Source organism: Scyliorhinus torazame, chromosome 11, assembly GCF_047496885.1.
Source record: "Scyliorhinus torazame isolate Kashiwa2021f chromosome 11, sScyTor2.1, whole genome shotgun sequence".
NCBI lineage: Eukaryota > Metazoa > Chordata > Chondrichthyes > Carcharhiniformes > Scyliorhinidae > Scyliorhinus > Scyliorhinus torazame.
In genome coordinates, this window is record NC_092717.1 from 107,043,134 (window position 1) to 107,068,099 (window position 24,966).

The following is a 24,966-nucleotide window of genomic DNA, read 5'->3' on the forward strand; positions in this document are numbered from 1 at the left end:
CTGGTGATGTCATGTAAAAATATGCACAAAGAAGTGGCTACCAGCAAGGTCTTTTGATCCCTTTTATCCATTTTTTTGGGGGGTGCGGTTTGGTGCCCAAGCCCAATGCAGTGAGTAGGTGATTTTTTTTCCTAGCGGTGACATCTCAAAAACATCGACAAAAAAGTCCAATATTAAGGCTCAGGAGGGTAGCATGTCGAAAGAAGGTGAGGGAAAAAAGATGGCCGGCGCGCCCATTACACTAGACACGTTGCCCGTGGTAATGACGCAAGAACTGGAAAGGTTCGGCAAACAAATGGACAGGCAGTTCGAGCGGCAGGGCCGAGAGATTAAAGAATCTTTTAAAACCATAGTTGAGGAGGCTTTGGGCCCGATTCGTGCGCAGTTGGTGCGAACTTCAAATGTGAGGAAGGCGTTGATATTCCATAGTTAGGTCATTTGGACATTCTGAATTCTCCCTCTTGTGTACCAAACAGGCACTGGAATGTGGCGACAAGTGGCTTTTCACAGTAACTTAATTGCAGTGTTAATGTAAGTCTACTTGTGACAATAAAGATTATTATTAGTTATCAAAGGAAGGAAAGAGTTTGGAGTGCACAAAAATGATTCGGAACATCGACTGGGACTGGCATACGGTCTGAATATATCAAAATGTTGGGACATAGTTGCCGAAGAAGCATGCAGCCTTCCACACGCCGAATGCAGTGTGATATAAGAATGGTGTGCCATTTGGGGTGGTGCACCCAGCATGAGTGCAGGTTACACTGGATTCAAATGATAATTTCTTTGATACACCAGCACAAGTAGAAGGCTTCTTCAGAAAGAAGAAATTGGGAATGTGAAGAGGACTATTTGGGATTCTGTGATTGAAGGGTTTGAAAGTTTTAGAGATAGAAATGAGCATATCTCTGTATATGTTATTAAAACATACAGGGTGAGGTCTTAGTCTCTCACAATTGAAAGGGATAAATGTTATACACTTTCAATAATATCATGAGATCCTTCTGATTGGGCAGATGGGCTTCTGTTTGATATATTTATGCTCATGTGTTGCTTTAATTTTGCTCTGTTGGGAGTGGTTGTTTTTAAACAAACGGGGAATGTTATGTGTTCCTTGTTTTTTTCCTTGGAGAGAGGTTTTGTTGCTCTTGCTGGGACTTGGGCATGGTTGGGGGAAAAGGGATATATTGGCTCTTGTTTGAGGAGATTTGAGAGGGGAGCCACTTTGCTAGTGATAGCGAGAGGGGTGGCTAGCAAACAGGAGTGGAGTGGGGGAAGAAGCTGTAGCCAGGATGGGAGGGGCATAATAAGCTCTGTGTTTGTGTGGTGGGGGGGTGGGGGAGGATGTAGTGCCAGGCAGTCTGGGTCAGGAGCGGGGGGGGGGGGGGGGGGGGAGGTGCCAATGTGGTGTTCCTCCAAAAGCCTCTACTGCAGGTGCGGGATTAGATCAGGTTGCGAAAGGCCTGGGTGAACCAGGTTTTTCACTCCGGGTTCGACAGTAGAGCGCAGGGGATGGTGATCTTGGTTAGTAGGAGGCCGTGTTTTCAGGTGGTATCAGGGGTTGCTGATCTAGAGGGGCGGTATGTGATAGTCACAGGTACGTTGGAGGGGAAGGCTGTAGTGATGGTGAATGTGTATGCCCCAGTTGGGACGATGTTAAATTTATGAGATGGTTGTTGGCGGCCATTCTGGAGCTGGATACACGCAAGCTGATTTTAGGGGAGGATTTTAATTGCATTTTGGATCCAAAATAGGATCGCTCTAGGCGCAGGTCGCTGGTCCTTTTGGGCAAAAGTGTTAATAGCATCATGGAAGAGACCGGGAAGTTGATCTGTGGCGGTTGATGCACCCAGGGGACACAGGCATATTCGTGGATCGTTTTTTTCACTGATTTGGAATTATTGTCACGTGTACCGAGGTATAGTGAAAAGCATTGTTCTGCGTACAGTCCGGGCAGATCGTTCCATACATGAAAAACATAGGACATACGATAAATACACAATGTAAATACATAGAAATCAGGTGAAGTGTACGGAGTGTAGTGCTACTCAGTAGAGAAAATGCATGGAGAGATCAATTCAGTCCATAAGAGGGTCATTGAGGTGACTGGTAACAACGAGCAAGAAGCTGTTTTTGAATCTGTTAGTGCTTGTTCTCAGACATTTGTATTTCCTGTCCAATGGAAGAGGTTGGAAGAATGAATAACCCAAGTGGGAGGTGTCATGATATCCACATCAGCATATCATGGTGCAATCACACACACACTGATGGACAGGTAGTTGGACCAACCAACACACACACAACATCGCAGCCAATCACCAGTGAGAGCACACGCACTATAAAACAGGGAACACCACAGTTCCCGCTCATTCTACCAGGAGATAGCTCAGAGCACAGAGCTCACAGCATGCCACTCAGACATAGACCATGTGCTGAGTGCCTCACCAAGATAGTGATAGGGCTGGGTCCACAGGTTAGCTGGTGAAGCACGAACCTCAGCCAGAAGTTAGTAGTTGTTATTGTTTAAGACAATAAAACAGAGTTGTACCATCTACAGCCTTGTTGGATCATTTGTGCATCGGAACACCCAACACGACAGGAGGTGTCTTTGATTATGTTGCCAGCTCACCCAAGGTAATGGGAGGTGTAAACAGAGTCAATGGATGGTAGGCGGGTTTGTGTGATGGACTGGGCTGTGTTCACGACTCTCTGTAGTTTCGTACAGTCTTGGGCCGAGCAGTTGCCATACACAAGCTGTGATTCAGTCAGATAGGATGCTTTCTATGGTGCAACTATAAAAATTAGTAAGAGTCAATGTGGATATGCCAAATTTCCTTACTTTCCTGAGGACGTATCGGTGCTGTTATGCTTTCTTGGTCATAGCATCGATGTGGATGGACCAGATCAGATTGTTGGTGATGTGTACACCTAGGAATTTGAAGCTGTCAACCATCTCCACCTCGGCACCATTAATGCAGACAGGTGTACGATGCTCACCTCCTGAAGTCAATGCCAAGCTCCTTAGTTTTGCTGATGTTGAGGGGAAGATTGTTGTTATTACATCACGCCGCTAGGTTATCTACCTCCCTCCTGTACTCCGACTCATCACCTGTATTTGGCAGAGTTGGTGCAGTGCTTTCCTCGTGGAGAGCAGATCAAACTCCATTTGTAACTTCTTCCTCTCCGCCAGTAGCTCTACAGTCATGGGGGGGGCATTGGGCCTGGTCCGTCTCCAACCTCACATCCATGTAATGTCCCAGTTAGGTGCGTACACATTAACAAGGACAACTGGTGCCCCTTCCAGGACACCGCTGACCATGAAGTACTGACTCCCTTGGTCCGCAACTACCTTCGTCGCTGTAAATGCTGTCCTCTTACTGAGCAGTATGCCCACCTCCCTAGCTCTCGTTCCTTAGCACGTCTGTGGTACGTCTGTCCCACCCAGCCCTTTCTTACCCAGTCGGTCCTTCTCCCTCAGGAGTGTCTCTTGGAGGAAGACTATGCCGGCCTTCATACTTTTCGTAGACAAAGACTTTGGATCTTTTCACTGGGCCCTCTGACTATTCTGATGGGGGTTTCCCCCACTCCACCACCCCTCCTGCAGGATCAACCATACTTACCTTGTGGATGCACCCTGCACTCCAGGGTTTCCCTTTGTTAGGGGACCATCCAAAATGGCAGCGGTCACCATACTCACCATGAGGCTGGGCCCATGCACTCTGGGGTTTCCCTTTGTTCAGGGCCCACACAAAATGGCTGCTAACTATGTGTACACCAGGTGGGTGAGCCCCTGCACTCCAGGGTTTCCCTTTGTTCGGGTCCTCCCCAAATGGCGGTTCGCGGTGCCTTTGTGTTCCTTGCTGCCATGTGCAATCTGTCGTAGCCAACCTAGAGCTCTCCAACCCCCCCCCCCCCCCCCCTTGTCCCTCTTCTATTCTTCTGAGCTGGTCTCCCTTCCAACCCCCCCCCCCCCCCTGCGAGTGCCCCCTCTTCTTCCCCCCTCCCCCAGTCCTTACTCAGCCCTACCCCCTTCCCTCGGTTTGTAGTATGTGTCCCGCTGTCAGGCACCTTGGACCAACAGGAAGCGTTGTGTGCGGCCCCCCCACCCCCACTCGCTCGTACGTCCTGGTGCTACCTTACCCACTTGTGTGGTGGCCTCCCCTCCACCCACCCACCCCCCTCCCCCTCCTGGAGCCAATCTATACCAGGTTATCCAGCATTTGGGCCACATATTCCATGGGATGCCTACCCTCAGTTCCCTCACGTAGGCCCACTATGCGTAGGTTTTGACATCACGTTCAATTTTCCTGATCCTCGACCTTCCCCTTAGTGTCCCTTGCGTTGCCACAACCTTGCCATTTCCATCTCTAATGCGCGATTTGGTAGTTCTGGTTTGTCGAGGCCTTCTCTAGTTTTCTGATTGTTGCATCCTGAGTGTTCAGCCACCTTTCCGCCTTTTCCAGAGACGCCTGCAGGGTGATCAACACCACCGCCACTTTGGCCATTGCCCTCATCTCCGTCTTAATGGCCTCTTGGAGTACCTGTAAAAAGAACTCCCTCCATCCACTCATCGGGAGTGGGGAGCTCTGAGTGCGACCTGGCAGTCCATGTCGTTCAGCTGTGGCCGGGGCCTTGCCACCCCACGTGCTTGCCTTCTTCTCGTTCCTTCTCTCCAGGCTTTTGTTGCTCTGCTGTCTTTTTGGCCTCTGGAGTTGCTGTGTCTTTGCATGTCTTGTCCTGATGATGTTCGAGGAGGGTGAGGTTTTTCTCTCAGTTTTAGTGGGCTATTTTGGGATTAATGTGCCTCGTTTCAAGTTTTCAGGAGGAGAGCCACCTTTTATGCCTCTGCTCAGCACATCCCCATCACTGGAAGTCGAGGGGGATGATTCTTTAGCCAATTATTTTAGACCTGAAAAATGAAACATAAGCAATCAATTTAATAGAATCTGAGAAGAATATCAAACAAAGAGATGAGCAAACCAAATGGAAAAAATTAATTGGTGAAAACCTGCAACTTGCTTAAAAGAAAAGCAGATTCCTATATGATGTGAACTATCACCTCAGTCAGGCAAAGTATGAAAGAATTTATAAACCCTAGAGAAAAATGAGAGAGCTCCACCCAAAAGAAAATACTAGAAGATATGTTCCTTGAACACAATGAAAGCCAAATAAGTCTACCAAACAGACTAAGGGAGTCTGCTAGAAAAAGGGAAGAAAAAGGACTGCGTGCCATCTTCCCCATCAATATTATGTAAGATGATGGATCTCTAACCCATTTCTCATCTCATAAACCAAATTATCCTACCTCGTGTTGTGCAGTCTTTAAAGAGAACAGAACAAATGTCAACTTTGTTTTAATGTGAATAAATTAAATGTGATGCAGATTGATGTAGAAGGTATATAACATGCACAATCAGTGGCCCTCAGTGAAGATAGAAAAAGCAAAATATTTTGTTTGGATTATTTAAAACCTACATAGTGTGAAGCTATAATGTGTTAGGCTAATCAAGGTAGATTTGCATTTGAAAGGCAAGTTGAACCATTGGACGCGATGCAACCCCAATTGCGTCCAGCATGGATCTGGGTGCAATTGGTGATTCGCACGAGAGACCCAAATCAGGCCAGGCTGGTCACGAGTCACCCGACTCGCACCGGCCGTCGCAATCTGGATCTCGCCCTTGCTGAGCATTGACAATGGCTTATTTAAATACCCGGAAGCAGGATTCATCTACTGTTCAGGACTCAATGGCAGCGGCTGCGAGACCTCGCCAGGGTGGGCCTTGCATAACGTCACCCCGGGGGGTCGCGGAGGCCATTGTAGCTCCCTGGGTGGTTGGGTACAGGGCAGGGCACTCCTTTGGAACCAGACACCCTGGCAATGCCACCCTGGCACTGCTGTGGGTACTGGGGTGGCGGTGCCAGGGGCACTACCAGGGTGTGAGACTGGCAGTGCCTGGGTACCAGGCTCTGCCAGGCATCAGGCCTAGGGGGGGCCTTGCCCATGGGTGAGGGGGGTTCCCAGGGGCCTCGTGAATCTTAGGATATGTGCAGAGGTCATCTGAAAGGGGGTTGGGGGAGATCGGGGCTGCAAAAATGGCACCCCGATCTGCAAACAGGCGTTTCTGCTGGCAGGATCAGCTCGCCAGCAGGAAATCTTTCCAAGTGCGGCCTCAGCGGAGAGAAACTTCATGAGGCCAAACAAACTGCAAAGAGCTGTTGAATGCTGTTGTGATTTCCGGCACTGTGGCCGCTGAGAATCACCCCGCCAAACACACCCGAAAGCAGTCTTAGTTTACAGTCCGCTGAATTGTGCCCATTTATTTCAATATTTTTAATTTTATTCTTAAAGTCCCATCTTGAATATGGTGGCCAATTTGGATTTGCCCTCCCCGGAGAGAATTAGTGCATGGAGGAGCATTCAAAGATATACTAAGAGCCAGTTTTCTGAATTCTGTTGTGGAATCTGGCCTGTTGGGAATGCATATCTGGAAATATTTAATTTGACGGACACAATTTTTCATGTTAATTCCATCCCACTAATTCTGCTGGTGTACCTACTGTTTTGTGTTTGTGTTGGTGCACAGTTAGTTTTGGATTGGTTTATAATTGAATGTGTAGTATTCGGGTTAGTCTAGTTTAATGCAGAAGTGAGGTGAGCGATAGAGTAATAAAATGAAAAGCAAGCGCAAGCTGTCCTAGACAGTAAATGCATACATACAGAAACAAGATTTTGAGTGAGTGCCAAAAAATATTTGGGCTATAAATAGAAGCATATATTTTCCAACACTACAAAGGTTATATTGTGAACTTGGAAATTACTGTCACAGGCAACGGAAATCATTAATTCATACCTTCTGTAATGGTCTATGGTATATGCACTACTTATTTAAACATTAAAATTCTGGTTGAATTAACCTCAGTTGAGGTAGCTGCCAGTGTGCGACAATTTGTTTCAATGCCTGATCTGAGAAGGGGCAAATCACCAACAATTCCCACTTCTGATCATTCCTGTTGACTCTAATTGAAAATTGTGGTGAATGGTAATCAGGCGAGGATAAAATTTGTCTTGGTTTGACGTCCCGGTGTTTGATGGCAGTCATTCTACACACATGAAGAATGGCCAGTTGGGCTACATTGTCGATAATTGTAAAAACCGTCTGGCTTGCTAATGGCCTGAGGGAAAGAAATCTGCCATCTTCAACTGGTCTGGCCTACATGCGTCTTCAGATCCATAGCAATGCGGTCGACTCTTAAACACCCTCTGAAATGCCTAGCAAATCACACATTCCATGGGATGGGCAATAAATACTGGCCCAGCCAGCGATGCCCATATCCCATGCATGTATAAAGTCAATTACACCACAGTAAAAATTATCAGCCTAGTAATTCAATGAACCATGCCATCAGACACTAAACAGCTGCATAAGCATCCAACACAGTGTGGGAGGAAACCCATGCAGAAAAGGGGAGAATGTGCAGACTCTGCACAGACAGTGATCCATGCCGGGAATCGAACCTGGGACCCTGGAGCTGTGAAGCAACCGTGCTAACCACTGTGCTACCGTGCTACCTATTGGAGAGGTTTTGAGAGAAGATTTGATAGTGATGGGGACTGTAGATAGAGTAAATAGAGGGAAATTTTGTTTAAGGGGTTGAAGACCAATGGACATAGATTTAAGGTGATTGGTAAAAGAACCAATAGCATGAGACATATGGGGAAAAAAAATTTGAAGAAAGTGGTGGAGGCAGATTCCATTGTGGCTTTCAAAATGAAATTGGATAACCACCTGAAGAAAAGGAAATGTAGGTTGCAGTAAAGGATAGTGGAATAAAACTAGCTGAATTGCTTTTGTAGAGAACCGATACATACTCGACAGGCTGATATGGTGTTAAGTCATATTAGAAATACAGGCACAGAGGTGGCCTATAATGAGAGCCATGCCACCACAAAAAAACATAATCAAACATTATGTGCTGCCTGTGATAATACCAACATATTCCCAGCTCCTGTGCTCATTTTGAGCGCGATCAAAATTCTAGGCCATTGCCTTCAGGTCAAAAAGAAAATTTGGGTTTGGATGGAGGTGAGGGCTGATTAACATTAAATATATGTATTTGAAACTTTAAGTAAACTTGAGGTCATCCGAGACTTAACTGCCCTTCTGTTAACTTGCATCAAGTCCCATTCCCCCAGAACTAGAACCACTGTTATTCTTGATATATATCAATAACTTGGATGTGCAGAACACAATCTCAAAGTTTGCAGATTGCACAAAACTTGAAAATATTACCTATATTGGTTCCCAGTGAAAGCATCTTGATTTTAAAATTCTCATCCTTGCTTTTAAATCCCTCCATAGCCTCATTCCTTCCTGCCTCTGTAACGTCTCCCATCCCCACAAAACTCCAAGATATCTTTCCTCCAGCATTGGTGGCCGCACCTTGAGTTTGCCTCCACCCTAAGCTCCACCACTGTTATAACCTGCCTACTTACCATTGGCTGGGGACTAATGACTATCCCACAATCCTGTGGGAGTATGAGCTTCCCCAATGAGGGGGGCGGAGAAACCACTAGTAAACTCCTAGTATAAATAAGCTGGCCAGTTCAGGAACCAGGAGGAAGGAGTATGTAGCAAGGAAAGTTACTGCTACTGTTATGTATATATGTTATAGTAAATAAATGTTATTACTTTGTATCCTTAAAACTCGCGCTGGATTCTTCGTGGCCCTTACAAAACTGGCGACGAAGATGGGATTCGAACCCACGCGTGCATAGCACAATGGATTAACAGGCGTGACCAAAATGAAAATGTTGGCCCGGAGTTATGTCTGGTGGCCAGGCCTCGACACCGACATTGAGAAGGTGGCCCAAAACTGCTCCATTTGCCAGGAGCATCAGAAGCTTCCGCCGGCCGTGCCCCTACATCACTGGGAATGGCCAGGGCGGCCTTGGGCACGCTTGCATGCAGATTTCGCAGGCCCTTTTCAAGGATCCATGTTCCTTCTACTAATTGACGCCCAGTCCAAATGGCTAGAGGTGCATAAGATGCAGGGAACAACGTCCTGCGCAACAATTGAAAAGATGCGTTTATCGTTTAGTACGCATGGCCTCCCCGAGGTGCTGGTCACGGATAATGGCACTCCATTCACGAGTGAGGAGTTTGCTAGGTTCACAAAGATGAACGGCATCCGCCATATCCGCACTGCCCCTTACCACCCGGCTTCAAATGGGTTGGCAGAGCGTGCAGTGCAGACATTCAAAAGAGGCCTAAAGAAGCAGTCTTCCAGATCAATGGACACGAGACTGGCTCGCTTTTTGTTTACGTACAGGACCACCCCCCATGCAGTGACTGGGGTAGCTCCCGCAGAACTCCTAATGGGCCGGAGACTTCGCACCCGCCTTAGTATGGTTTTCTCGGACATTGGCGCAAAAGTACGCCGCACACAAGAACGGCAGGGACAGGGATTTTCTCGGCATCGTCCGATTCGGCAGTTTGCGCCCGGTGACCCAGTATTCGTTCGGAATTTTGCTGGTGGTGACCAATGGGTTCCTGGTGTAATCTTTAGCCAAACGGGCCCTATATCTTACCAAGTGCAAGCCCAGGGTCGTCTCCAGCGAAAACATGTAGACCACGTTCGGTCCAGAAGATCATCCCCTCAAAAGATTCCCCGTCCCCGGAGCTCATTTCAACAGCCGCAGAGACCAGAGACAAGGGAAGGTAGTCCTCACAATCTTCCACTGGTGCCTCACTCGAAGCCTGCGCAGGTCGTTACGGGACCGAATGGAGATAGAGACGCTGACATGACGGAGGCAGCAGACTCTGACTCCGAGATGGAGACACAGGATGCATCAGAGGGGGAATCCTCGGGTCCACGGGCTGTGGATGTACAACCGCGCCGTTCATCACGGAAGCGCCGGTCTCCGTCTCGTTACACGCCGCCTGATCCAGCGCCGCGTGCAAATGCTGTCCGGCCTGCGGCCAAACGAGTCCGACGCCCTCCTTCGCCAGGGTCTTCGGTGGATTCCTTGGACTTTGGGGGGGGGGGGATGTTATAACCTGCCTACTTACCATTGGCTGGGGACTAATGACTATCCCACAATCCTGTGGGAGTATGAGCTTCCCCAATGAGGGGGGCGGAGAAACCACTAGCAAACTCCGAGTATAAATAAGCTGGCCAGTTCAGGAACCAGGAGGAAGGAGTATGTAGCAAGGGAAGTTACTGCTACTGTTATGTATATATGTTGTAGTAAATAAATGTCATTACTTTGTATCCTTAAAACTCGTGCTGGATTCTTTGTGGCCCTTACAAAAACCACGCTCTCCTTTAAGATACTCCTGACAACGTACTTCTTTGTGGCAGCACAATGGCGCAGTGGTTAGCCCTGCTGCCTCATGGTGCAGAGGACATGGGTTTGATCCCGGCCCCGGGTCGCTGTCCATGTGGAGTTTGTACATTCTCCCCGTGGCTGTGTGGGCCTCACCCCCTCAACCCAAAGATGTGCAGGGTAGGTGGATTGGCCACACTAAATTGCCCCTTAATTTGAATTTTGTTTTAAAAACCTACTTCTTTGACCAAGTTTTTGTTCGCCTGACTTAATATCTCCTATCTGGCTCAGTGGATTGGATTGGATTTGTTTATTGTCACGTGTACTGAGGTACAGTGAAAAGTATTTTCTGCAAGCAGCTCAACAGATCATTAAGTACATGGGAAGAAAAGGGAAGAAAATAAAATACATAATGGGGCAACACAACATATACAATGTGTCTTATTTTATTTCATAATGCTACTGTAAAGTTCCTTGCAATGTCTTATTATGTTAACGGTGCTACTTAAGTATTAGTTATTATTGTAAATGAAGGTTTGTTGTCACTTCAAATCTGTTTCTGCCTTGTAATCATACATTCATGCATTATGTAGTGTACCTGTGACAAATCAATGTTCTGTACCATAGTGTGAATGACGTTCTCTTCAATATGAAGTACTGAATTCCATTTTTGCTTTTGCTGCTAGGGTTATTTACACACCAGGACACACCAGTGATCATATGGCATTATTCCTGCAAGAGGAAAATGCTATCTTTTCTGGAGACTGTATTCTGGGAGAAGGGACAACAGTCTTTGAGGATTTGTATACTTATATGCATTCCTTGCAAAAGTTACTGACGTTAAAAGCTGACTTAATATATCCAGGTAAGTACATGGTTTTTAATCCCTTACCTTTATCATTAATTGTTTTATTTTCATTATAGAACAGTAATCTATGAATATTAGTAAATTAGTAAAGTCAATTAATACTGCCAGTTAGAAACATAGAAAACAGGCGCAGGAGTAGGCCATTCAGCCTTCCGAGCCTGCTCCGTCGTTCAATATGACCATGGCTGATCCTCTCTCAACGCCACACTCCTGCACTCTCCCTATACACCTTGCCCTTTAGAGTTTAGACATTTATTTTCTTCTTAAATATATTCAATGACTTGGCCTCCACAGCCTTCTGTGGTAGAGAATTCTACTGGTTCACCACCCTCTGAGTGCAGAAGTTTCTCCTCTTCTTAGTCCTAAATGGCCTATCTTGTATCCTGAGACTGTGACCTCTTGTTCTAGACACCTCAGACAGAGGAAACATCACCCCTTGCATCTAGTTTATCCAGCACTGTCAGAATGTTATACGTTTCAATAAGATCCCCTCTCATTCTTTTAAACTTCAGTGAATTCAAGCTAGTCTATCCTCATATGGCAATCCTGCAATCCCAGGAATCAGTCTGGTGAACCTCTGCTGCACTCCCTCTACGGCAATATATCCTTTCTTAAGTAAGTGGTCCAAAACTGCACACAGTGCTCCACAAAGGCCTTGTACAGCTGCAGTAAGACACCCTTGCTCTTGTACTTAAGGCCTCTTGCATTGAAGGCCGACGTACCATTTGCCTTCTTAACTGCTTGCTGTATCTGCATGCTAGCTTTCCGTGATTGGTGCACAAAGACACCGAGGTCCTTTTGTACATCCACATTTCCCAATCTATCACCATCTAAGTAATATTCTGCCATTCTATTTTTCCTACCAATATCCATGCCAATCTCCTGGCCTCCCTGTCAGGAGAGACTGCATCTGCAATGTATTTTTGCCCACTCAACTTGTCTATATTGCCTTGAAGCCTCTTAATATCCTCCTCACCACTCACATTCCCACCAAGTTTCCTGTCATGAGCAAACTTGGAGATATTACATTTGGTTCCTTCATCCAAACCATTGATATATATTGTGAATACCTGGGGTCCAAGCACAGATCCCTGTGGTACCCCACTGGACACCACCTGTCGTTCCAAAAAAGACCCATATATTCCTACTCTCTGTTCCCTGTTCGCTAACCAATTCTCAATTCATGCCGATATCTTGGCTTCTCTGTCATGAGAGACAATGGTCTGGATTTTCCATTCACTGCCGCTAAGATCAGGAATCCCGATTGGGTAGAGAATGGAGTGTCGGCATGCAATTAACGGCTGGAAGCCCGATTTCCCCCTCCAACTCTGACCCCCACAGTGGGAAATCCACCAGGCGGGCAGACGTCTTTGTAGCAAAGGTATGGGCGGCAAGTGGGTCTGGTGCCGGAGGCGAGCTCACTGTATTTGGGGATCCATCCTTCATCCATGTGTCTCACATGTCCAAGCCATCTCAAGCGCCGCTGGCTCAGTATGGTGTACATGCAGGGCTTCTATGTTGGAGATGTGGTCCTGCCACCTGATGTAGAGGATTTGTCAGAGGCAGCGAAGATGCAATATATTGAGGCATTGCTCTTAGTTGACATACATTGTCCAGGCCTCACTGCCAGAAAGCAGGATACTAAAAATGTAAACAAAAACAGAAAATACTGGACAATCTCAGCAGGTCTGACAGCATCTGTGGAGAGAAAAGGGAGCTAATGTTTCGCCTAACTCTTTGTCATCTGGACTCAAAACATTATATTTTCAATTTTTGTTTCAGATCCTAGTATCTGCAATAATTTGAAAGCTTGAAACACTCTGATTTTTGTGTTGGTGTGAGTATGCCATTTTCCCACACCCTCTAGGTCAGTCTGCACATAGCAGCAGACACCTTTCCAATGCACCTGTTGATTTTTGCGTCAAGAGACAGGTTGTTGGTAAAGGTTGAGCCCACGTGGTTAAACTCTTGAACTACTTCCAGAGTGCGGTCACTAATGTTGACGGGTAGAGCATTTATTTTTTTCCTTTTTAAAATAAATTTAGAATACCCAATTCTTTTTTTTCCAATTGAGGGGAAATTTATTGTGGCCAATCCACCTACCCTGCACATCTTTGGGTTGTGGGGGCAAGACCACGAGGAGAATGTGCTAACTCCACGGACAGTGACCTGGGGTCAGGATCGAACCCAGATCGTTGGCGCCGTAAGGCAGCAGTGCTAACCACTGCGCCACCGTGCCAGGTGGAGCATTTCTAACGTCCTGTGTCATGATGTTCGTTTTCTTGTGACTTATAGTTGAGCCAAATTTGTTACAAACAGCTGTAAGCCTGTCGATGAGTCTCTGCAGACATTCTTCCATGTGAGATGTGAATGCAGCATCGTCAGCATTAAGGAGTTTCCCCGATGAGAACTTTCCATACTTTTGTCTTCGCTCTAAAATGGGCAAGTTGAACAGACTGCCACCTGATCTTGTGTGAAGGAAAGTTCCTTCTTCTGGAGACTTAAACGCATGAGAGAACAGCAGTCAGAAGAAAATCCCAAACAGTGTGGGTGCAAGGACCCCTTCCTTTTTTTACACCGCTCAAGGTGGGTAAGGGGGCTGATGCAGCTGAAGCATTGTACAGGATTGCGCCTTTCATATTCTCATGGAACAAAGTGATGGTGCTTAGTAGCTTTGGCGCACATTCGATCTTTGCTAATAAATTCAAGAGATTATGTCTACTAACAAGGCGAAAGGCTTTAGTAAGATCTATGAAGGCGATGTAGAAGAGCATCCGTTGTTTGAGGCATTTCTCCTCTAGCTGGCGAAGGGAAAACAACATGTCGGTAGTGGACCTCTCTGCACGAAAGCCGCATTGTGCCTCAGGCTAGACACGATCAGCCAGCTACTGAAGTCTTTAAAATAACTCGAGCCAAGGCTTTCCCTTCTGTGCTGAGCAGGGAGATTCCATGGTAGCTGTTGCAGTCACCACAGTCACCCTTCTTATAGAGGCTGATGATGTTGGCATTGCACATGTCCAGTGGTACTGCTCTCTTATCTCAGCACTGGCAAAGCAGTTTATGGAGTTTTGAGATATAGCTGACTTGGTGCACTTGATTATTTCAGGGGTAATGCTGTCCTTTCCAGGTGCCTTTCTGTTGGCTAGAGAATCGATGGCATTGCTGAGCTGAGGTTCCGTTGGCTCTTCATCTGTCATGAATGACATGACAGACGCCATTAAGGCAGCATCAGTGACAACGTTTTCCCTGGAGTACATAGTACTCCACACAACGGTTAATTTGCTTGCTTTGGTCAGTGATTGTTTCACCTGATTTAGATTTGAGTGGGGTTGGCTTCTTAATGATTTGCCCGAAAACTTTCATGATGCCATCATACATTTCTCTGATGTTTCCGGTGTCAGAGGCCAGCTGAATGGGACCGCATAGATGTTGCCAGTAGTCATTTGCACAGCGCCTAGCTGTTCTTTGCATGGTGCTTCTGGCAGATGTAAATGCTAAACATGTTGGGCTGGATTCTCCGTTTCTGCGGCTAAGTGTTGATGCCAACGGAGAATCCGTGGACTTCTGCGACAGGAAAATCGGTGCCGCACCTGCACCGATTCCACTACCTTGCCGGCTGCGGTAATGGTGTTGCATACCATAAGACATAGGAGTGGAAGTAAGGCCATTCGGCCCATTGAGTCCACTCCACCATTCAATCATGGCTGATTTCAACTCCATTTACCCGCTCTCTCTCCACAGCCCTTAATTCCTCGAGAAATCAAGAATTTATCAACTTCTGTCTTAAAGACACTCAATGTCCCGGCCTCCACCGCCCTCTGTGGCAATGAATTCCACAGACCCACCACTCTCTGGCTGAAGAAATTTCTCCTCATCTCTGTTCTAAAGTGACTCCCTTTTATTCTAAGGCTGTGCCCCCAGGTCCTACTCTCCCCTGCTAATGGAAACAACTTCCCTACGTCCACCCTATCTAAGCCATTCATTATCTTGTAAGTTTCTATTAGATCTCCCCTCAACCTCCTAAACCTAAATATAATCCCAGGATCCTCAAACGTTAATCGTATGTTAGGCCTACCATTCCTGGGATCATCCGTGTGAATCTCCGCTGGATGATCCACCCAACCCCACAGCCCACTTCCTGGCCACCCCCCACTACATCCCCGACCCTGGCAGAAGCCTCCCGGCCAGCGGCATGACTGTTGGCGAAGTATGGCTGTGTTGGACACGGTCTGAACGTCCTCTGTCTGTATCTCTCTCATCAGCCACCACACCAGGTTCACGATTTCTGAATGCACACATGGACCGCACCATCGGAGTCAAAGAATCGCGGCTGGGCCCACTAATGATATGCAAATGATGTTTAAAGTACACGCGGTGTGAATCGCATTGTCGCCGTTTTCGAGGTGACAGAGCATCACAATTTGGCATCAAACCGGCGCCTGCTGCGATTTTGGCTTCGGAAGCTATTCTCCATTGATCGCTCTCCCTGATTTCAGCGTCGGCTAATGGAGAATCCCAACCGTTTTCTCACTGGGAGCTTGCTTGTAGTTCAGCAGTGCAGTACTGCTGAACTTGGTGACGATGACTGGTTCCATCTCTTCAAAGTGGGCTCGAAACCAGTCTACATTCTGCTTCACGCGTCTGCCAAATATAGTCATTGCTGAGTTATAGGTGACGTCTCTAATGTGGGCCCACTTGGTTTCTGCATTCTCTACGGGGGTGTTTTGAAGGGTTTCAGGGAATTAAGAAGCTCCTTTAACAGTGGTTAGACATTCTGGTTCTGTAGATGCACGGGCTACCATTTTACTTGGAATGATGTCTCTTCTTTGGTTAGGATCAGGTTCACAGCAAAGATGTGCCAAGCACTCTTTGGTTTTAGAAAAACAGAGCAGTTCTTTCATTTCAGGAGAGAGAAAGAGAGTGTTCCTCGTCCTTCCAAGGTCTAAACGCTTCTACTCAGTTCTCTCAAAAAGCATCACACAGGAACCAATTACTGACTGTTGTCAGACAGAACAGCGTCCCTCGCCAACCCACCAGTTAACCAATCAAACCAAGACCCTCCAAACTGGTTCTTAAGATCCATTCAGCACCAAAGAGTCTGGCTTCTCTTTTCCAAAATACAAAACCTGGAAACAGTGTCCTGGCAACCAGGCTGTTTTAATTTAGTCTTCTGCTTAAAGGCACGTTCCAATTATGTGTTCACGGACCAAAAATAACAAAATAAAATAAATTGTAACAAAGGAAATAACAGAAAGGACTCTTGCAATATCTAGCCAGGTGGAACAATAATCTCAACCAGTTTATATGTTACAGATAACTAGTCATCCAAATCTCAGGTATTCTGGCTTTCATAAATGGCTTCAAGTTTTCTGGATGACCAATCAGAATGCTGCCTTACAATTACCCTCTTGATCTTCTACATATATATTTCTTTTGAATTCCAGGACATGGCCCAGTTGTGCAAGATGCATCTGATAAAATTAGGGAGTACGTAGCACACCGAAACTTGAGGGAACAGCAGATTATGAAGGTTTTTCAGGAGCATTCAGAGAAGTATTTCACCCTAATGGAACTTGTTAAAAGTGTTTATAAGGTAAACTTGATTTTTTATTATTAATGAACACCATGACAGGATAGTGTTGTTAACTCTGAATCAATCGTGGTTTTCAAAAGGGAATTAAATAAGCACCTGAAGAGAGAAAAGTTGCACGACTATGGAAAAAAAGGCAGTGGAAGGGGACAGCTGAGTGGCATTAATACAATGGATTGACTGGCCTCTTTCTCTGCTGTAACCGTTCTATGATTCGATGGACCAAGTTAACAGTGCTATCAAGTGGCACTTACCAATGTCCTGCTTAGTTAGGGTGCCGCCAGAACTGCTCAATTCTTTAGATTAGAGAGCTGTAACAGATGGAGTGCCACAGGGATCGATGCTGGATTCTCATATTTACAATCTATATCAATGACTCGGATGAAGGAAGCGAATGTATGGTCGCTAAATTTGCTAATGAGACCAAGATATGTGGGAAAGTAAATTGTCAAGAGGAGGTAGAGAATCTGCAAAGGAATTTAGACAGTTTAAGAGTGGGCATAAAATTTGGCATTTGAAGTATAACGTGGGTAAATGGGAACTTGTTCACTTTGGCAGGAAGAATAGAAAAGCAGTATACTATTTAAATGGATAAAGATTGCAGGACTTGGTTGTGTTGGGGGTCTGGGGGTCCCGGTACATGAATCACATAAGTTAGTATGCAGGTACAAGTGATTAGGAAGGCAAATGGAATGTTGGAGTTTATTTTTAATAAATTTAGAGTACCCAATTCATTTTTTTCCAATTAAGGGGCAATTTAGCGTGGCCAGTCTACCTACGCTGCACATCTTTTGGGTTGTGGGGGCTAAACCCAAACAAACACGGGGAGAATGTGCAAAGTCCACACGGACAGTGACCCTGAGCTGGATTCGAACCTGGGACCTCGGTGCGTGAGGCATCAGTGCTAACCACTGCACCACCGTGCTGCCCCCTTGTTGGAGTATATTGAAGAGAAATTTACTACAGAGTTTTACTACAGCTGTACCGGGTCTTGGTGAAACCACATCTGGAGTATTGCGTGCAGTTTTGGTCTAATTTTTAAAAAGATATAATTGATTTGGAAGCAGTTCAGAGAAGGTTCACTGGACTCATTTCTGGGATGAAGGAGTTGTCTTATGAAGAAAGGTTGAACAGGTTAAACCTATACCCATAGGCGTTAAGAAGAAAGAGAGGTGAACTTATTGAAACGTATGAAATCCTGAGAGGGTGACTACCCGGAGGATGATTCCCCTTGTGGAGGAGACTAAAACTAGAGGACATAGTTTAAAAATAAGAGGTCCCGGTTTAAGACTGAGATGGGGAGAAACCTTTTCTCCCAAGGGCCATTGGTGTGTGGAATTCTCTTCCCCAGAACTTAGTGGAGGCTCCGCCTTTGAATTTAGCTAAAGCAGAGTTAGACAGATTTTTGTCTCAGGCAAGGGAATCGATGTTTATGGAGAGGGAGGGGTGGGGCAGACAGGAAAGTGGAACTGAGACAAAAACCAGACTAGCCATGACCATATCACATGGTGGGGCAGGCTCGAAGGGCCAAATGGCCTACTCCTCCTATGATCTAGATCTCATTACAATCTTATTTCAAAAACAAGGACAGGAGCTGTACACAGAGACAAGATGAGAATAATCACCCTTGACATCAAGGCTAACATTCGACTGAGTGTGGTACCGAGGAGCCCCAGTTAAACTGACTTCAATGGAGGTTAGGGAAAAACTTTCCAGTGGCTTGAGTCATACCTAACACAAAAGAAGGTGGTTATGGTTCTTGGAGGTAAATTAACCCATCAATATCATTGTAGGAACTTCTGAGCGCAGCAGCCTGTGTCCAACTATCTTCAATTGCTTCATCAATGACCTTCCCTCTAGCATAAGGTCAGAAATTGAGCTGGCTTGGACAACATCCAGGCTTAGACTGGTAAACGACTAGTAACAGTTTCACCACAAAATTGCCAGTGACCACAACCAAAAAGAGAAAGCTTAACCAGCAATGTGTGGCATTTAATTACATTACCATCACTGCGACCTCTACCATCAACATCCTGGGGTCATCATATATTAGAACCTCAACTGGACAAGCTGCCAAAATTAAAACAAAGTGCTAGAAATACTCAGCAGGTCTGGCAGCATCTGTGGAAAGAGAAACAGAGTTACTGTTTCAAGCCAAAAATGACTCTTTCAGACCTGAAGGAGAGTAGAAATGTGACGGGTTATATACCATTGAAAGGGGAAGGGGGAGGAAGAATGAAAGGAAAGGTCTGGAATAGGATAGAGTGCAGGAGAGATATTGTGACAAAGATGGCATTGAACAAAAGGCAAAGGGAGGCCTTTGTAGTGAAGAACCAAAGCATTTATCCAGAGTGAGTGCAAATGCCAGAGTAATGAGCAATCCTGTCCGAAAGCAAAAATACGAAAAAGAAGATTCAAATCAGAACATGATCAAATAAATCTAGATAGAGGACAGAATTCAAGATCTGAATTTGGTGAACTCAAATGTTGAGTCCAGAAGGCTGTAGAAGAAGAGCCATAGGATTCCTCCAGAGCAGAAGGCAGCCATTTGGCCCATTGAGTCTGCACCGACCCTTTGAAAGAGCACCCTACCTCGGCCACTCTCCCACACTATCCCCGTAATCCCACCTAACCTGCACATCTTTGGACCGTGTGAGGAAATCGGAACACCCGGAGGAAACCCATGCAGTCACTGGGAGAACGTGCAATCTCCGCACAGTCACCCAAGGCTAGAATCTAACCTGGTTCCTGGCGCTGTTAGGCAACAGCAGCAATCACTGTGCCACCGTAGAATATGAGGTGCTATTCATCAAGGCTTGCATTGAGTATCACCGAGCATTGCAGCAAGCCAAGGAGAGAAGCATGAGCAAGGTAGTGAATTATAATGGCAAGCAGCTGGAAGCTCAGGGTTGTGCTTGTGGACTGAGCAGAGGTGTTCTGTAAAGCAGTCAGCATTTGGTTTTGCCAATATAGGGGAGACAATATTGTGAGCAGCGAACACAGAATGCTAAATTGAAAGATGTTCAAATAAATCACAGGGTCACATGGAACCTTAGACAGTGAGGAGACAGGAAGTAAAAGGACAGATGTTACACCTCCTGGAATTGCTTGGGAAGGCGCAGTGAGAAGGGGACGAGGTCTTGGAAGTGGATGAAGAATGGACCAGGATATTGCGGAAGGAACAGCCCCTTCAGAATATATGACAGGGAAGGGAAGGAGAAGGTGTGTTTGGAGGTGGCGGAAATGGCAGATGATGATTTTTTGAAAATAGAGGCAGGTGGGATGGAAAGTGAGGGTAAAGGGAACCCTGCCTGGTTCTGGGAGAGAGGGGAAGAAGTACATGAAATGGATTGGACACAGTTGAGGGCTTTATCTACCATAGTGGGGGAATCCTTAGTTGAGGAAATTGAAGACATGTCAGGAGCACTGTTGTGGAAGATTGCATCATCCCAACAAATATAACTATGACGGAGAAACTGGCAGAATGAAATGGAGTCTTTACAGGAGGGGGGTGTAAGGAAGTGTAGTCAAGGTGGCTGTGGAGTTAGTGGGCTTAGAAACCCTATCCCTAAATATGGAGAAAGAGAACTCAAAGTAAGTTAGGGAAATGTCAGAAATGGACCACGTGAAAGTGAGGAAATTGGAAGCAAAGTTAATTATATTTTCCAGTTCGGGGCGAAAGCAGGAAGCTGCATCGATAGTCATCGATATACCCAAAAAAGAATTAGGGGATATGGCCTGAGTAGGACTGATCAAAGAATGTTCCGCATTCCCACGAATGTCCCACAAAAGGGCGGACATAACTAAGACTTGTGTGGGTACCCATACCAACTACTTTTATTTGGAAGAAGTGGGACATGTTAAAGGAGAGATTGTTCAATCAGAAAACAGCCAGGCAAAGGAGGGTAGTGGTGGATGGGGACTGGTTGGGCCTCTTTTCAAGGAAGGAGGAGAGAGCCCTTAGACCTTCCTGGTGGGAGATGGAGACATTGGACATTCATTGTAAAGAGGAGTCAGTTTGGGCCAGAAAACTGGAAATTGTTGAAATGATGTAAGGTGGCAGAAGAGTCAAAGATGTAGGTGAGAAGAGATTGGACAAGGGAGGGGGAAAAAAACAAAGTCAAGTTAGGAAAAAAATAAGTTTGGTGAAGCAGGAACCGGGTGAAATGATGGGTCTACCTGTTTGTGGATTTAGGGAAGGAGTTAGAAGTGGGCTGTTTGGGGTTGAACAATGAGTGGGAAGCTGTGGGGGAAATAACTCCAGAGAAATTGAGGTCAGTGACAGTCCTGGAAATAATAGCTTGATGTTCAGTGGTGGCGTCATGGTCCAGGGGAGGTAGGAAGAAGTGTCTGAGTTGACGCTCTGCCTCTGCAAGATAGAGGTCAGTACCCCGGACAATAATACCTTATCAGTAGGTTTGATTTTTTTTTTTTAATGTCAGGGTTAGACTTGACATAATTGTGGCTCACCACCACTTTCTCAAGGGCAATAAGGGATGGGAAACAAATGTTGGCCTTGCTAACGACGTCCAAATATGAGAATGAATAAATTTTAAAAAGACAATGTTGGGGTTAGACCTTAGAGAACGGAGTGTAAGGTAAACAGATTAGTGATGGGAGCATGTCAGGTGATGTCATGCTGTCAGTTCTCAGTGAAAAGATTAAGAGCAAGTAAGAGGCCAAAGGGAGGACTCCAGGTGGAGGTAAAATACTGGAGATGGGTGAAAGGCTTCACCGATTGGGAGAGGCAGGGCGTGGTAAGGACTTCTCATCAAAGAAGTGAGCATGGAGGTGAAGATGACAGAAGATGAGCTCAACGTCATGCTAATCTCAAAATTCATTGAGGAGGAGGTGTGAAGGGATAAAGCGAAGTCCTTTGCGAATTGCAGATCATTCAGTGTTGAAGAGGGGAAGGTCAGAGGATATTGTGAATACACAGCAAGAACATAAGAACTAGGAACAGGAGTAGGCCATCTGGCCCCTCGAGCCTGCTCCGCCATTTAATGAGATCATGGCTGACCTTTGTGGACTCAGCTCCACTCTCCGGCCCGTACACCATATCCCCGAATCCCTTTATTCTTTAGAAAGGTATCTATCTTTTTCTTAAAAACGTTTAAAGAAGGAGCCTCAACTGCTTCACTGGGCAAGGAATTCCAGAGATTCACAACCCTTTGGGTGAAGAAGTTCCTCCTACTCTCCATCCTAAATCTACTTCCCCTTATTTTGAGGCTATGCCCCCTAGTTCTGCTTTCCCCGACCAGTGGAAACAACCTGCCCGCATCTATCCTATCTATTCCCTTCATAATTTTATATGTTTCAATAAGATCCCCCCCGCATCCTTCTAAACTCTAATGAGTACAGTCCCAGTCTACTCAGCCTCTCGTCATAATCTAATCCCCTCAACTCTGGGATCAACCGAGTGAAGCTCCTCTGCACTCCCTCCAGTGCCAATATGTCCTTTCTCAGGTAAGGAGACCAAAACTGAACACAATACTCCAGATGCGGCCTCACCAACACCCTATACAATTGCAGCATAACCTCCCTAGTCTTGAACTCCATCCCTCTAGCAACGAAAGACAAAACTCGATTAGCCTTCTTAATCACCTGTTGCACCTGCACACCAACTTTTTGCGACTCGTGCACCAGCACACCCAGGTCCCTCTGCACAGCAGCATGTTTTAACATCTTACCGTTTAAATAATAATCCATTCTGCTGTTATTCCTCACACTTGGCAACATTGAATTCCATCTGCCAGACCCTAACCCATTCACCTAACCTATCCAAATCCTTCTGCAGACTTCTGGTATCCTCTGCACTTTTTGCTTTACCACTCATCTTAGTGTCGTCTGCAAACGTTGACACATTGCACTTGGTCCCCAACTCCAAATCGTCTATGTAAATTGTGAACAATGCGGGCCTAACACTGATCCTTGAGGGACCCCACTAGTTACAGGTTGCCAACCAGAGAAACACCCATTTATCCCCACTCTCTGCTTTCTGTTAGTTAACCAATCCTCTACCCATGCTACCACTTTACCCTCAATGCCATGCATCTTTAGTTTATGCAGCAACCTTTTGTGTGGCACCTTGTCAAAAGCTTTCTGGAAATCCAGATATACCACATCCATTGGCTCCCCGTTATCTACTGCACTGGTAACGTCCTCAAAAAATTCTACCAAATTAGTCAGACACGACCTACCCTTTGTGAACCCATGCTGCGTCTGCCCAATGGGACAATTTCCCTCCAGGTGCCCCGCTATTTCCTCCTTAATGATAGATTCCAGCATTTTCCCTACAACCGAAGTTAAGCTTACCGGCCTATAATTACCCGCTTTCTGCCGACCTCCTTTTTTAAACAGTGGTGTCACGTTTGCTACTTTCCAATCCTCTGGGACCACCCCAGAGTCTAGTGAATTTTGATAAATTATCACTAGTGCGTTTACAATTTCCCTAGCCCTCTCTTTTAGCACACTGGGATGCATTCCATCAGGTCCAGGAGACCTGTCTACCTTTAGCCCCATTAGCTTGCCCATCACTACCTCCTTGGTGATAACAATCCTCTCAAGGTCCTCACCTGTCATAGCCTCATTTCCATCAGTCACTGGCATGTTATTTGTGTCTTCCACTGTGAAGACCGACCCAAAGAGATGGATTTCAAGGAGGATGGGGGTCAGAGAGAAATGAAAGGGAGAAGGATCTGGCAGGAGACTGACATCCATGAGTTGTTGGGACTTGTGTTCCTTAACGGCTGAAGGAAAGAGAAAAGCTTTTTGTTGAAGTGCCATAAATGCCATGGTTACGAAAGCACATCAGACACTGGGTAATCTAGGTTTTTTTTAATTTTAGAGTACCCAATTATTTTTTTCCAATTAAGGGGCAATTTAGCATGGCCAATCCACCTACCTGCACATCTTTGGGTTGTGGGGGCGAAACCCACTCAAACCTGGGGAGAATGTGCGAATTCCACACAGCCAGTGACCCAGAGCTGGGATCGAACCTGTGACCTTGCCACAATGATGCAGCTGTACTAACCACTGCACCATCCTGCTGCCCTTAGGTAATCTTTTGTGAGTGATTCACCACCTGACTCCCTAAAGTGTACCTGCAAGGTACAAGTCAGGAGTAATAGAATGCTCACCACTTGCTTGGATGGGGGCAGCTGCAGTAATACTCAGGAAGCTTGTTTCCATCAAAGTAAAGGAGTCTATTTAATTGTCCCTTTATTCACGAAGCTAAACATGCATTCCCTCACTTTATCTTAGAGTTTTGCAGTACATACTGTTTCCTGTATATACCCTGAAGCAACTCATTCAGGCATCTTTGACTACATTTTCCAAACCTGCCCAGAAGAATAAGGACAGCAGCCACATGGAAGGCCTACCATCTCCAAGCTGTTTTAACATCCTGACATGGAGAAATAGGTCCATTCTTCATCTTTGGTCAGAATCCTGGAGTTCTCTAATTGTTAATTGTTGAAGCACCTTCACCACATAATCTGCAACAGTTCAAGAAGAAGATATACCAACAATTTTTCAAAGACAACTTGGAGTGGGCAATAAATATTAACCTTGTCAATGATGCCAAATCTCCAGATTCAATCATGTAAAATTAGGAATGGGTAATAATTGCAACCTTTGCACTCATCCCAGGTTAAATTAAGCAGAATTAATTGCTGCCCATTGCACTTATAAATGCAGGAAATTCTCCAGTGACCTAGTCAATATTTACCTCGACCAATACCATTAAAATGCATTATCTGGTTATCAATATTTACCTCAACCAATACCATTAAAATGGATTATTTGGTTATTCCATTGCTGCAGCAAATTGGCTGCTATTGTTCTTTCATTACAATTACTACATATCAGATGTATTGGCTGTAAAGTGCTTTGGGACATCCTGAGGTTGTGTAAGGTGCTCTATAAATGCAAGGGGGAGACATCTGGTGGAAACATGTAGAAGGAGGTTGCACGTAACGTAGCTACAGCTAGAGTCCTTGGTTTTTCATCCCTTTCACCCAGTTCCCGGGGATAATTGGTGGACAGACACGTCCCATTTTAAAGCCTTTGGTGGAGGATGTCAAAAGGCGCAAGAAAGAATGTTGGGAAAAAAGGTGTGAGTAGTGGCCCTTCTAAGGAGTTGAGTAAGGTGCGCAATCTTGTGGGATTGAAGATGATGGA

General features: G+C 45.8%; 1 protein-coding gene across 2 annotated transcripts in view; it reads left to right on the forward strand.

Moving 5' to 3' along the window:
- The window catches only part of lactb2 (lactamase, beta 2), a 108,184-nt gene that overhangs the window by 49,811 nt on the left and 33,407 nt on the right, over window positions 1-24,966 (forward strand). The window contains exons 4-5 of one of the 2 annotated variants that reach the window (XM_072467584.1): window positions 11,014-11,192; window positions 16,640-16,788. In XM_072467584.1, coding sequence (XP_072323685.1) covers window positions 11,014-11,192; window positions 16,640-16,788 — 328 coding nt within the window. The remainder of the gene's footprint in view (window positions 1-11,013; window positions 11,193-16,639; window positions 16,789-24,966) is intronic. The other variant, XM_072467585.1, reaches the window with a different exon arrangement.